The sequence below is a fragment of the Thamnophis elegans genome, chromosome 1 (assembly GCF_009769535.1).
Source record: "Thamnophis elegans isolate rThaEle1 chromosome 1, rThaEle1.pri, whole genome shotgun sequence".
Taxonomy (NCBI): Eukaryota; Metazoa; Chordata; class Lepidosauria; order Squamata; family Colubridae; genus Thamnophis; species Thamnophis elegans.
The window spans coordinates 158,723,938-158,738,602 of NC_045541.1; the positions used below are offsets into that span (position 1 = coordinate 158,723,938).

The window sequence follows — 14,665 nt, forward strand, 5'->3', positions numbered from 1 at the left end:
GTCTAAGAAGAAGGCCCACATTGTGTGTCCTCTCCTTAGACTTTGAAGGATGAAATGGGTTGAGAAAGATGTGAGCAAGCAAAGCTGCTTGTCAGGGATTATTCCCTTCTTCTGTATTCATAATTCGTCTCAGAGTCACTTCAAACACTCTCTGACAATGCAAACTTGAAGCTTCTACATCAACTACATAAGCATTTGAATGGCATCAGGGCTTCTGGGGCTTGAACCTTTACCAAGGCATCTCTTTTCAACACCAAATCTAAAACTGGAATATAGAAAATAAAAATAAAAATGAAGAGGATCCTAAGCAGGCGGAGAATGTCTATGGAGAGTCTCAGTTATCCAGGTCAGGGTTGTCCCAAAGATGTTTTTTTCAAGAGGCAACTGGACTTTCTGTTTTTTCTTTGGAGACGTTTCGCTTCTCATCCAAGAAGCTTTGGGGAAACAAAACAATCACTTCATAAGTGCATGGCACAACATAGGAGAACAAACACATCGGGACTAGATTCATCAGTCCACCCGCATTTAAAAGACACAGACCATTCTTTTGAAGACAACAAAGTCCACATTTTGGACAGAGAGGACTGCTGGTTTGTAAGAGGGGTCAAAGAGGCCATCTACTGTATGTTAAAATTGAACAGCCTTCTCTTAAAAGGGAAGGAGGGATACATCATCATCTATCTCCAATCTACAACACAGTCCTTTCAACAGTTCCAAGAAAGCTCCACACCCATTTGCACCACTCAGGTTACCCTGATGACAAAATAAACCTCCAGGTGCAAATGACCAGCTGTCTGCAAGGAGTATAAATCCTTCCATTCTCCACCATCCAGTCAGAGCTGAAGCAGCTTCTTGGATGAGAAGTGAAACATCTTCAAAAAAAAAACCCAACAACCAAAAAGTCCAGTTGCCTCTTGAAAAAGCATCTTTGAGAAAAACAGGTGCAGAGTTCATTTTTCTGGAGAGAGTCATTAGATTCTCATTAGAGAATCCTATGCTCAGAGGCTCAGATGGATGGGCTTCTGAAACAGCAAATTTCTTTTGCAAAGATGCTACAGCCTCACCACCAGCTTTTTCTCAAGCCTTGAAACACTATTGCTTGTTTCCAAGCATTTCAGAACATTTATGCACAAAAGCCAACGTGCGTCTCTGGCATGTATCCACCATGTTTTTGGAGACATGCATTCTCCCCTTTTCACCTTTTGTGAAATTGCTGTAGCAGACTTTAGCCAGTTTGAGGCCTCCAAATAAAGTGTGAAGCAGCTCATAGTGTGATTAATTCAAAATCTCCTTCCAGGACAGTCAGTTCTTTGGAAACTGGAAAGAGAGCACAGAACATCCCATGTTCAAACTCAAAAACTGAAAAGACATGAATGCAGGGCTTGATCAGAGATAATCCACAGCAATAGATGTGAGCAAAGAAGACCGATTTGGATGCAAAAGGGCCACAGTTCAATTCTAGCCATTTCAAGTTAGGTCAGGAACAGAGAAGATTCCGTCTGTTGCAGGCATGAAATGCTCTTAATCTTCCCTACTGGTTTGGAACTGGGAGCATGCTCGCATGCAGCACTTCTGCACATGCACAGAACCTTCTGCGCATGTGCAGAATGTCCATGATGATGTCTGGGTGGGTGGGCAGAGCCTCCTGTGCTGCCATTACCAGTTCACCCGAACCGGGGTGAACCAGCAGAATACCATCTCTGGTTTGTTGATCTAATCTTGCTTGCAAAATCAGATATCCAGTCTACTTAGCAATAGCAATAGCAGTTAGACTTATATACCGCTTCATTTCAGCCCTCTCTAAGCGGTTTACAGAGTCAGCATATTGCCCCCACAGTCTGGGTCCTCATTTTACCCACCTCGGAAGGATGGAAGGCTGAGTCAACCTTGAGCCGGTGAGATTTGAACTGCCGAACTGCAGCTAGCAGTCAGCTGAAGTGGCTGCAGTACTGCACTCTACCCACTGCGCCACCTCGGCCCTAAATCACTTCCCAAATCACTCTAGGCTTCACAACATAGCACATTTCCCTCTGTATGACCTGATCACTTCCATGTAAGAAGAGGCAAAAGGCCATTATTCCCTACTTTCTCTTGCAGCTATGATGAACCTGATTGCACAACTTACAGCCTCATAGATGTGGTTGAACCACTATGCTCAAGGGCCCTAGCCACAATGGTTAAGGACTAAGGTGGTAGCTGCATTTCAACAACATCTGGAAGGACATAGCTTCACAAGCTCAGGGATGGAGCTTCTGCAAAGGAGGGAGAACTTTACATCCAAGCTTCCACCCTTGGATTTTCTCACGTTTCCCAGAGTGATGGTGACCTAAATGTAGGCTCTGAACCAAGAATCAGTTTATCATTTACAAGACTTATTGTCTTTTTATTTCTTCTCTTTGGGTGTTTTCCAGGTACCATGTTTGTTTCCCAATCCACTTGAGATAGAGGAATGAGAACTAGCCTTAAGCTACAGAGGGACATGGTGTAAGGAGCTGAAAGGCAGGTTCATAAGAACTGCATATACCTACAGTACTAATTATGGGAACCAATACCGATCTTTTTTTTTAAAAAAAAACCTGACCTTTTCAGATATTTCTCCATATTTTAAAAGCAAAGCCAGCTCTCCGTGGATAGGAATGGCTTGGTCTTACTTTCTTTCCCCCTTTTTTAATGTGGGCGAGTCCCTGTTGAAAACAAAAAACAACAAAATGCATACCCATCCCATTATAGGAATGTTATTGGTGTCTCTTTTTTCCAAGTGCTACGGAAAATATGAAATGGGCAATTCCCTGCTGACATACAATTGCATTGTTTGGAGCAATCCACCCACCATCCTCAACTAAAAACATTTAAGGCAGCAAGTTTTAAAAATAGGAAATTATCTTCACTTCCTCCCCCAAAGGGTCGTCTATGCTGGCTGAAAAATGTGAGAATAGTCCTATTCTTTTCAGACAAGCATGCATGCCTTTAAGGTCATGAACCAACAAAGACAGGAAAATCATCCTTACAAGTGAGGTACTACATCTACGTACATGGGAATGATATTTACCCAAAATTAATTTTAACAAATCCTTATTTTATCATAGCTTGTTTAGTCCTGGGCCAGGGGTGGGTTTCAAAAATTTGAGGGGGGGGCATAGCTAGATCAGGGGCCATGTGACTGAGTGGGCGTGGCCAACTTGACATCACTCACGCACACTCAGTCACATGACACCTTCCTTCACCAAGCCATGCCCACTGAAACAGTGGCAAAAAATTTTGACCGGGGGGGGGGGTCTCCAGCCTCGCCGGAGCTAAGGGAACACCTGCAAACTACCCAGTAAGAAAAAAAGTTTGTGTCCTCCCTAGGAACACTCTGCGGGCTTCAGCAGGGCTGGGGGAAGGGAAAAACGAAAATGGGCCATTTTTTGCAAAACCGAAGGCATTTTTCCCTTTACCTAACCCTGCCGAAGCCTGCAGAGTGTTTTTGGAGGCTGAGGGGAAGCAGAAATGCCTCCATTTTTGCAAAAAATGGCTCATCTCTGGAACCTCTTTGGGACTGGAATGTGCAAACCATTAAAAAAGGGGAAAATTACATTTTTTTTCAATGAAGATTGTTCTGTGCATGTGCAGAACAGAAAATAAAGATGGCGGCGCCCAGGATAGAACCGGTACGGTCAAGTTACTACCTATTCAGCCAAACTGGTAGGAACCCACCTCTGTGCTGGGCCCTCCTCCTTTGAGAGCCATCACCAGAATGCCGCACAAAACTTAGTGGTCTAAAATAAAGACCTCTCATTTTGAAAATGCTATAAATGCAAACTTTTGCTGCATGAGAACTTCTTTCTTTTTTTTTTAAAGTAATCTTTATTGGTTATACAATTTTTTTAAAGAGTAAAACATACAAATACAAATACAATTTTAAACATACAACCCCCCTCCCCACCCCCGCGGTGACAGTAATTCACAGCCCAACTTTTTTTTTCCTTCCTCATTGTTTAGTCTCTAAGCCGCATCTTCTCGTTACAAAATTCAGGGATCTATTACAATACCCATGTTCACTTTTAGTTCCCATTGTTAACAACTGCTATTTGACTTTCCCCGTTTTAAGTCCATGCTGTTCTCCTTGTCGCCCACATATACCATAGGTTCCAGCTAAGATAATGTTCCGTTTCTCCTTTGTCCCTCAGCCAACCTGTCATTCTGTCCATTTCTGCACATTCATAGATCTTTTTAATTATGGCATCTTCCAACGGTATGGTAGTAGATTTCCAAAATTGTGCATAAGTTATTCTTGCGGCCACAATTATATGTAGGCTCAAATGCCATATTGATTTACTCATGTTTTCTGGTTTTATGCTTAATAAAAAATTCTCGGGTTTCCATTCCATGCTTGCCCCAGTAACCTCTTTAAGCCATTTTTGAATCCTTCTCCAGTATTTCGTGGCCTCAGTACAGGACCACCAAATATGGTAGAATGTGCCATCCCTTCTTCCGCATTTCCAACACAGTGGAGATAACCCAGGAAACATTTTGGCTAACCTCGTTGGGGGGAAGTGCCTTCTATAAACCATCTTGTATATGTTTTCTTTAAATGCTGTAGATATTGTAAGTTTAATAGTCTTACTCCATAGATCCCACCATTTGCCCATTTCAATCTCATAGCCAAAGTTTCTTTCCCATGCTATTAGAAGGCTTTTATCCATCTCTTCTTTAACATCTTGACAGGTCAAAAATTGATAAATCTTCGATAACATTTTCTTATCTCCGCCAAACAAAATCTTATCTAGCCACTGAGGGTTTGGGTAGATCCCAAACTGTACCCTATCGCTTTTAAACCTGTTTCTAACCTGTAAATATTCCCACCATACCAGATTCCTGCCCTGCTGCTCTAATTCCATCTTAGTTTTCATGTTGCCATCTTTTGTCATAATGTTTTTATATGTTACGTTTCTTGTCCAATTAAATACACTGGGATGCGTTAAGGCCTCTAACGGTGCCAACCAGCACGGAACCCTAAGGTAGTATTTTTTCCTCATCTTTTCCCAGACCCCCATCAAAATCTTCCGAATATAATGTCCCATGAAATACCTATGGAGGGTATCTCTTTCTTGCCAGAGGGAGGCATGCCATCCCTGGGGGAGGTCATGTCCCTCTATACCCAATAGGCGCCTTCTACTCAACGTCACCCAATCCTTCACCCATGTCATAATTGCTGCATTATAATATGCTTCCCAGTTGGGTACTCCGAAGCCTCCCAGTTCTTTACGTTTTTGCAACATTTGGGCTTTAATTCGTGCTTTCTTGCCTTGCTACATGGAACTTCTTTCCATGCTACATGGAAAAATCTGAAAATCTGTTTTTGTGCACAGGTATACTTTGACTAGGCCACTCAACATCTCCATTTATCAGCCTCAACTTCAGAAATAGGTTTACACTGAGATCACATTATTTGTCCAGCCAGTTTAATCCTGTCTTAAAGCACTTTTTCAGGATCTTCATTTCCTACACTAAAATCTTCTATTGACTCTATTGAGACTCTAGAAAGAGTGCAGAGAAGAGCAACAAAGATGATTAGGGTACTGGAGGCTAAAACTTATGAAGAACGGTTGCATGAACTGGGTATGTCTAGTTTGATGAAAAGAAGGACTAAGGGAGACATGAAAGCAGTGTTCCAATATCTCAGGGATTGCCACAAAGAGGAGGGAGTCAACCTATTTTCCAAAGCACTAGAAGGCAATACAAGAAACAATGGATGGAAACCAATCAAAGAGAGAAGCAACCTAGAACTAAAGAGAAATTTCCTAAGGGTGAGAACAATTAACCAGTGGAATGGCTTGCCTCCAGAAATTGTAAATACTCCAACACTGGAAGTTTTTAAGAAGACTTCTTTTGTGAAGAATCTCTGCAATGAAATCAGAGATTTTCAGTATATATAATATATGCTCTTTTTTAAAAAGTCACATCATGGGGCTCACAGCTTTTGAATTCCCATTCAGGACATTCCATCTTGCTTCTATGGTTTCATCTGGAATTTCAAATTTTCAGGATTAACTTCAAAATGCTTCCTTCCCTTCCTCGTAAAAAATGATTATCAGCTGTTTTCTGGGCCCAGGGATTCTCTACCCCAACAAACTTTAAGATATGTGAATTTCAACTCCCATAATTCCCCAGGTCAGCATGCTGAGTCCCCATCCTGGCTGGAAAATTCCACCCGTTTTAAAGTTGCTGATGTGGAAAAACACTGATTTAATCCCATACTTGCACAGCCTATTAACATAATACATAGAATGTCCTTATCTCATTCCAAGCAAAATTCAAGAGTCTTGTTGGCAGGACAAAGACATCTATTGACATCAAATTTCTCACTCGATTTCTATCTCAGCCTTTCAGAGGGAGATTCTGGAGTCTTGTTCTCTCCGTCCCCCTTTCCCCTTGGCCACTGTCTATCTTACGAGGACACAAGTGTTCTTGTTCAAATGTCCCACGTGACATCAACTTCTAACCTCCTCCCAAATAACAATTGTAACAATCAGCTTTCTATGTCTGATATTTCCCCTCATTTTTTGAAGGTTTCATGGCATCCTAACAACTTGGCCCAATGGCTACAACATTATCTATGTTCAGCATGCCATGGACAGACATCACAGGAAAGATATCACAAAGCATCAACTCACCTGTTTGGAGGGTGCAGAACTCCGGGTGACCTCTTCATAGGCTCCTACATCCTTCCAGGTGACAATGAAGGTATGGTGCGGGACAAAGTTGGTGGCTGTGGGAAATCCAGCTTGGATAAACTGAGCCGCCTGCTCCAGGACTTCTCTGGAATCATCCAGCCGGTAATAGATTTTACCTCGTCCGTGGCTGGTGTCAATGTCTGAGAGAAATGGAGCAATGGCAGGGAAATCTGTAGGGAGGTCATCGTCCACATACTGGGTCTCTCTGGGGAAGTCCTGAGTTGAAATGATCCCATTGGTTCCAACCTGTCACAGCAGTCAATGAAAGTATAGCGAGATAAATCACATCCACCTTTGAATGGTAAATGAATAATTTGCTCAATTCATTAAATAGCACATAGATTTATATACTGTGCTTTTACAGCCCTCTCTAAGTGGTTTATAGAGTCAGCATATTTTCCCCAACAATTTGGATCCTCATTTTACCCACCTTGGAAGGATGGAAGACGGAGTCAACCTTGAGCCTGGTGGGATTTAAACTGCTAAATTGCAGTCTGCCAGCAGTCAGCAGAAGTAGCCTGCAGTACTGCACTCTAACCACTGTGCCACCGAGGCTAAAGAAAGTTATCCCATGCAGGAAGAGTATCCCCCAAGCGTTTTCAAATCAAACAGTGAACAGTGAAAGACTGATTATTCCAACTCTCCAATTCAGTGATGTTCTAACTGGGCTTTCTCAGAAGATTCCGTTAGGAGAACTTTATCAAGGAGATGACTAATAGTGCCCAAACATCATGGTTGCAGCCAAAAGGGAGCATTAGCTTTGTTCTATGATACTTTTTCATTTCATATAGGGCAGTTATTCTCAGATATCCTGGATGATAACCTCCATTACTCCCAACCTGACCTACGACCAAGAGTGAGGTTGAATGTAATCCTGTCTCACCCCAGAAGAAGTTACAAAATTTCTCATAAAACACAGCAATCACCTGCAACATTTGTTTATGTTCCACCTGTATGGTTTTTATAAAGAACTCAAGATGACAAACATATCTAATATTCCTTACTCCTCCTATTTTCCCCATAACAGCAACTCTGTAAGGCGAGTTGGGCTGAAAAAGAGGGATTGGCCCAAAGCCACCAAGCTGGCTTTCATGTCTAAGGTGGGACCAGAATTCACAGCCTCCTTGTGATTGGCCCAAGGTCACCCAATTGGCTTTCAAGTCTAGGGTAGGACTAGAACTCACACTCTCCTCGTGATTGGACAAGGCACTCATGCCTAAGGTGGGACTAGAACTTACAGCTTCCTGCTACCTGAGAGACCACCTCCTGCCGATTACCTCTCTCAGAGCAATTAGATCTCACAGGTTAGGTCTCCTCCGGATTCCATCTGCCAGCCAATGTCGGCTGGCGACTCCCCGGGGGAGAGCCTTCTCTGTTGCAGCTCGGGCCCTCTGGAATGAGCTCCCTTACTACCCTCCCGGCCTTCCGCAAAGCCACCAAGTCCTGGCTGTTCCAGCAGGCTGGGGGGTCTGAGAAACATCTACCTCCACGGAAATTGTGAATGTTAGTTTTGTTTTTAATATGTTGTCTTTGTCTCGTTCCCCCTTTCCCTTGTCTTTTGTGAGCCACCCGGAGTCCTCCGGGAGTGGGTGGCATACAAGACAAATAAATAATAATAATAATAATACCTAGCCTGAAGTCTTAACCACAACTTGCACAGCTCTTATCCAAAAACAGCCTTAATATGAGAATTGCCAAACAGGCAGAGGAGAAGCCTTTCATTTTCTGCTCTAGCTGATACAACAAATAATTCTTTACAACTAACTATAACTATTGATGAAATTACCTCTGTGCGATACTATGCAAAATAAGGAGATTGTGCTAATGGGCCATTGTCCCACAGGGCTTTACCAGCAGGTCACTTTAGCAATAGACAGCAGCCATGAAAACCTGAACTTTATGAATATATAAAAATAATCAACCACTAAATCTTAGGCTGGGTTCACCCAACATACTAGATTAAGCTAACATGAGTGTGATAATCTATGATTCAGCATGGTGTGGGAACCAAGTGATTGTCTTGGTATATTGTGTGACCAGGGCCATTATTCAAGGCATCTTCAGTTTGTTTATGTATTTGTTAGGTAAATAACATGCCTTTTGTCAGGAACTCAAGGCAGTGTGTGTAGTACTCCCTCCTCTCATTTTTCCCACCTCCCAATGAGGTTAGGTTAAGGGAGAGTGACTGGCCCAGTTGCCCACTGACCCTCTGTGGCTAATGGGATTCAAACTTGGCTCTCTCCCCAATGACAGCCCATTGCCTTATAATGAAGAGTTTCTCCACCTCAGCAATTTAAGAAGGGTGGCGTTCAGATTTTTTTATTTATTAAAAACAATAAAAAAATCTGCTTTTAAAAAAAGGGAGGTCTACCTCACACAAAAAGAAGAAGAAGAAGAAGAAGAAGAAGAAGAAGAAGAAGAAGAAGAAGAAGAAGAAGAAGAAGAAGAAGAAGTAGTAGTAGTAGTAGTAGTAGTAGTAGTAGTAGTAGTAGTAGTAGTGTGGAGTTCAACTCCCAGGATTCCCCAGCCAGCATCGCTAAGTACTTTTCACCTAACACAAATAATGGAAGCAATGAGAAGCAGTGTATAAAACAACTCAAGGTTAGACAAAGGTTGTACAAAGTTCTGGTGTAAAAGGGAGCAAGAGAAGAGAGTGCTAAAAATGGTTGAAACAAACTTCAGGTGAAACTGGCTGGGATTTTAGCAAGGGGAGGCTTTGAGGCAGTCTATAATATCCTCCTTGGATTTCCTGACTCAATTCTAGCCTATTGTTTCCCCCCCTCCCATCTTTGGAGTTCTCTGCCATCGAAATCTTAACAATACCATAATTGACTTTAAGCCTGAAGCGCAACTAGATGTTTCCTTCCCAATATACCACAAAAGGAAAGCTGGAGAACTTCAGAAATCTATTCATCCTAGGAGGGGAAACTGGTTTTTCATGCCTTATACAGAGCTGTGTTCCTTGCCTGGTTTTTTATTCTCTCCCTCCCTCCCCAATTTACCAGGCAAGGAGCAAAAATTGTAAGCGCTAATAATCCACGTTTCTGGTTGTGCTAAAAAGGCTTGCTCTAAGGCTTTAGACACCCAGGAATATTGCCAGCCTTCAGGCATCTGAAGCCAACCACGAGACATCTGCCATCATGTGGCAACGTGCGCCAAAATTCAAAGCCAGGGAGACTGGAAGGGATGGCCCAGCCAGCGGTTAGGCTGCTAACTTTTGGGACGCGCTAATTCGCCAACCACGTTGGGCCTCCTAGAAAGAACTTGGCGAGCGTAAAAGAGGAGCTATTGATGTCAGTTGACTGAGCATCAGACTGGAAAGAAATCTCCCAGCGAAAACAGTGCCTTATTAAGTACCCAGGAAATTATTGGGCTCGCACCTCAGGCTGAGCAGAGAAGGCTCGCCTTTAAGGGCACCGCTGGGCTGCCTTGCCCGGGCTGTTCTCTCCCTCGCGCACTCTTGCATGGATCGCACATTTGTTGAGGGAGGGGAGGGGACTGTTTTTTCTTTCTCTCTCCCTCCCCAGCCCCGATCCTCCAGATCCCTCCGAGGGCCAGAGATTGACCCTGCCTGGGCACTTACGTAAAGCTGACTGAAGTGGGTCTCGTAGAAAAGCAGCGGGCTGGGCAAGGGCACGGGCACCGAGGTCTCGTCGTCTCCTTCGGGCAGCTCCTGGTCCCCTGAGGATCCCCCAAAGAGGAAGAGCTGCGAGCGGGGCAGGGCAGCCCCCCAGCCCAAAAGCCGCAGCAAGAGCAGAGAGAGGAGCGGAGGTCTCCCGAGCATGCTGGTGCTTGGCCCTTGCGATGGACTTGCTCCTCCCGGGCTGGCGTGGAGTGGGAACCACAAGTCCCAGCCCCGGGAGCCGCCTCCGCATCCCACCCCTGAGTTCCCAGGACTGGCCTTGGGCGGGGCCGGAGGCGTCTCCCGCGCTTCTCCATTGGTTGCCCTCCGCCTGGGCGATGACCAATCCCTCCCCGCGAACATCTGGATCTCGTTAACCGCTCCTCTGACACAGCGACGCCTTTCCGAAGGCCCTCTGGAAGTCTCGGAGTTGGGCAACTACTTCAAGGGGTCCCGTTCCTTTGGCGCCTCTGAATTCCGCTTCTCATTGGCTGGACTGCGTCGAGCCCCTTCCAAAAATAGGCAACCAGACCTGGGCTGAAAAAAAAAAAAATCCGTAAGACGACCGACTGGGTGGCTGGAAGCGTTTTTTCTGCATCTCTTTTACTACGCCCAATGGAACATAAAGAAATCTGCCTTGAAGAGACAGATTAACAGAGTTGGAAGGGACCTTATAGGTCATCTAGTCCAACCCCCTCCACCCTTCCCACCCTCAAGCAGGAGACCCTAACACCATTTCTGACAAATGGCAGTCCAATCTCTTCTTGAAAATCTCAAGTAATGAAGCTCCCACAACTTCCGAAGGCAACTTCTGTTCCATTGGTTGATTGTTCTGTCAGAAAGTTCCTCCTTATTTCTAGGTTGAGTCTCTCCTTGATCAGTTTCCATCCATTATTCCTTGTCTGGCCTTCAGGTGCTTTGGAGAAAAGCTTGACTCCCTCTTCTTTGTGGCAGCCCCTGAGATATTGGAACACTGCTATCATGTCTCCCCTAGTCCTTTTTTTCATCAGACTAGAATAGACATATACTGTTCCAGCAATCATTCTTTATATGTTTTATCCTCCAGTCCCCTAATCATCTTTGTTGCTCTCCTCTGCACTCTTTCTAGAGTCTCAATAGAGTCAATAGAAGATTTTACTGTAGGAAATGAAGGTCCTGAAAAAGTGCTTTAAGACAGGATTAAACTGGCTGGAGAAATAATGTGATCTCAATGTAACCTATTTACATCATCCTGGTTGCTCTTCTCTGCACTTTTTCTATAGTCTCAACATCTTTTTTTATATAAAATTGGATGCAGTACTCTATTGTGGTCTTACTAGGGTTTTATAGAGTGATGTTAGTACCTCACTTGATTTTGATTGTATCCCTCTGTTAATACAATTGCATTGGTTTTTTTGGCTGCCGCTGCACACTGCTGGCTCATATTTAGCTGGTTGTCCACTAAGACTCCAAGATCCCTCTCACAGTCACTGCTATTAAGCCTGGTCTCACCCAGTCATGGGGAGCCATGCAAAAGGTGATATTTCCATTTCTTATAAAAGAGCATTCATTCATTAACTAGTTTCAGATGTTAATTTACTACATTTCTAGTAATTGACAGTTTGGACAATTAAGGAACTTCACCAGCTGTTGTGAGACAGGTTTAAACTTCAGTGAGGTGTCAGCAAGCCACTACGTACATGGCTATTCCTTAATCCATATTCTGAGACTGAGTAGAATTAGCTCAAACCTCCCCAGCCAGGCCTCTCCAAATGGGTTGGGCTACATCATCTGTTCCTCTGCCACTGGCATAAAGCTGGAGAGAACTTTGAAGGCTATTCCCACATTTGTTCATGGTAAATTCATTTAAGCACAAATTAAAAAGAAATATTTCATAGCTGTTAAGAAACACAAAAGCTTTTTGTACATCAAAAATTTTGGAAGAGGAAAGAACCCCCTTGGAGAGAGACGGGATATTTAGCATCATGCAGGATTTTGCCAAATATGGTATCTTCTGGATGTGTCATCCATGCTGGTTGGAGACTGTGGGAGTAAGATCCATTGCACATAGATGCTGGGAAAAGTTACATACATCCAGATGTTACTTCTGATAGTGGCTGGCCCCAGAGTGGGGTGGGAATGGAGATTTTGCAGTATCTTTCCCCTGCCACACCCACCAAGCCACTCCCATCAAGCCACACCACGACCACCAAGCCATGCCCACAGAACTCGTAGTAAAAAAAATTGCATTTCATCACTGAGAGCAGGTATATCTGATCTCTTCTGTAAAGAGAGGTTGCTACATATAAAAATAAGAGCAAGCCTCACTCCCTGCAAGAAAACCACCAAACTCACACCACTAAAAACCTTAAACAAAAAGCATTCTCATTCCCCACCCTCTTTCAGGGTTGGGGGTGGGGAGGCGCTTTCAGAATCTCCAATTAAGACAAATGGATGGGATGAATTGATTGGATGTGTCATCCATGCTGGTTGGAGACTGTGGGAGTAAGATCCATTGCACATAGATGCTGGGAAAAGTTACATACGTCCAGATGTTACTTCTGATAGTGGATGTGTGGCTGAATTCACATACTGTGCTATGTCATTATTGGTTTTCACTCAGTGTAACTGAAAGTGTTTAAGAAGATGTTGGATAACCATTTGTCTGAAATGGTATAGGGTTTCCTGTGTAGGCAGGGGGTTGGACTAGAAGACCTCCAAGGTCCCTTCCAACTCTTTATTCTAGTCTAACATGTAATTGAAGGGCTCAGTGGCTAAGACGCTGAACTTGTTGATCAGAAATTTTGGCGGTTCAAATCCCTAGCGCCGCGTAATGGAGTGAGCTCCCATTACTTGTCCCAGCTTCTGCCAACCTAGCAGTTCAAAAGCACGTAAAAAATGCAAGTAGAAAAATAGGAACCACCTTTGGTGGGAAAGTAACAGCGTTCCGTGCACCTTTGGCTTTTAGTCATACCGGCCACATGACCATGGAGACATCTTCGGACAGTGCTGGCTCTTCGGCCTTGAAACAGAGATAAGCACCGCCCCCTAGAGTTGGGAACGACTAGCACATTTGTGCGAGGGGAACTTTTACCTTTAATGTGTAAGCTCAACTTTTGCATCATTTAAAGTAAACTATGCTTATAACAAAACAAATGTTATATAATATTATAAAATAAACTATGATTATAACAAAAATGTATGAAACCAATCTTTCTCTCTGTGTACATTTTTCCCCAGTCTGGTATCTCTAGATATGTTGCAACTCCGACTCCCAGTATTCTCAGCCTTTGTTATGTGAAACTAGTCACTAGTAACTTCTAGTCATATTCTCAACAATCTGGAATGTACCAAGTTTGGGAAGGCTGGCATGAAAAGGAGAAAAAAACCAAAAACAAAAGCTCAAACTGTTCCAGAAATGTACACTGCCAAATCCTGGTGGTTTGCAAGAAAGTTATGAATTAAATCCATGAAAATCAATTAAAACATACCCTCACCCAAAAATCCAGCATCCCATAAACAACCTCTCTTTACAGAAGAGATCAGATTTACTGACGACTTTTAAGGAAGGTACCATTCAGATCTCTAGAGGCAGAGTAGCTCACAGTATCAGGGCATAACTGGAAATAAAAGTATTGACAGAAGAGAATGCAGTTTATTGCCCAGGGTTGAATTGTGGAGTCTGTGGTGTTCTTTGAGCTTGGTGATTTTCTTGCAGACGTTTCATTGCCAAATTAGGTAACACTGTCAGTGCTAGAAGGGAGTGGGATTTGCTCTTAAATTTATATGTATAAAATATGAATATGTAAAAAAACAACCCCACTCCCTTCTAGCACTGATGACGTTACCTAGTTTGGTAATGAAACATCTGCAAGAAAGCACAAGCTCAGAGAGCACCACAGACACCCCAATTCAACCTTGGCAACAAATGCTGTGTTTTCTTCTATCAATACTTTTGTTTCCAGTTATGCCCAGATACTGTGAGCTACTCTGCCTCTAGAGATCTGAATGGTACCTTCTCTAACGGTCTTCAGGAGATCAGGCAGGGGTGAAATCCAGCAGGTTCTGATAGGTTCTGGAGAACCGATAGCAGAAATTTTGAGTAGTTCAGAGAACCGGTAGCGGAAAATTTGAGTAGTTCAGAGAACCGGTAGCGGAAATTTTGAGTAATTCAAAGAACCAGCAAATGCCACCTCTGGCTGGCCTCAGAGTGGGGTGGGAATGGAGATTTTGCAGTATCTTTCCCCTGCCACACCCACCAAGCCACTCCCATCAAGCCACACCATGACCACCAAGCCATGCCCACAGAACTCGTAGTAAAAAAAAATTGCATTTCATCACTGAGAGC

At 43.5% G+C, this 14,665-nt stretch overlaps 1 protein-coding gene across 1 annotated transcript in view; it reads right to left on the bottom strand.

The window, feature by feature from the left end:
* The window catches only part of NID2 (nidogen 2), a 77,455-nt gene extending 66,858 nt beyond the window's left edge, over window positions 1-10,597 (bottom strand). The window contains exons 1-2 of the mRNA XM_032236527.1: window positions 10,300-10,597; window positions 6,657-6,962 (exon numbers count right to left, since the gene is read on the bottom strand). Coding sequence (XP_032092418.1) covers window positions 6,657-6,962; window positions 10,300-10,500 — 507 coding nt within the window. The 5' untranslated portion in view covers window positions 10,501-10,597. The remainder of the gene's footprint in view (window positions 1-6,656; window positions 6,963-10,299) is intronic.
* Between the last annotated feature and the right edge of the window lie 4,068 nt (window positions 10,598-14,665).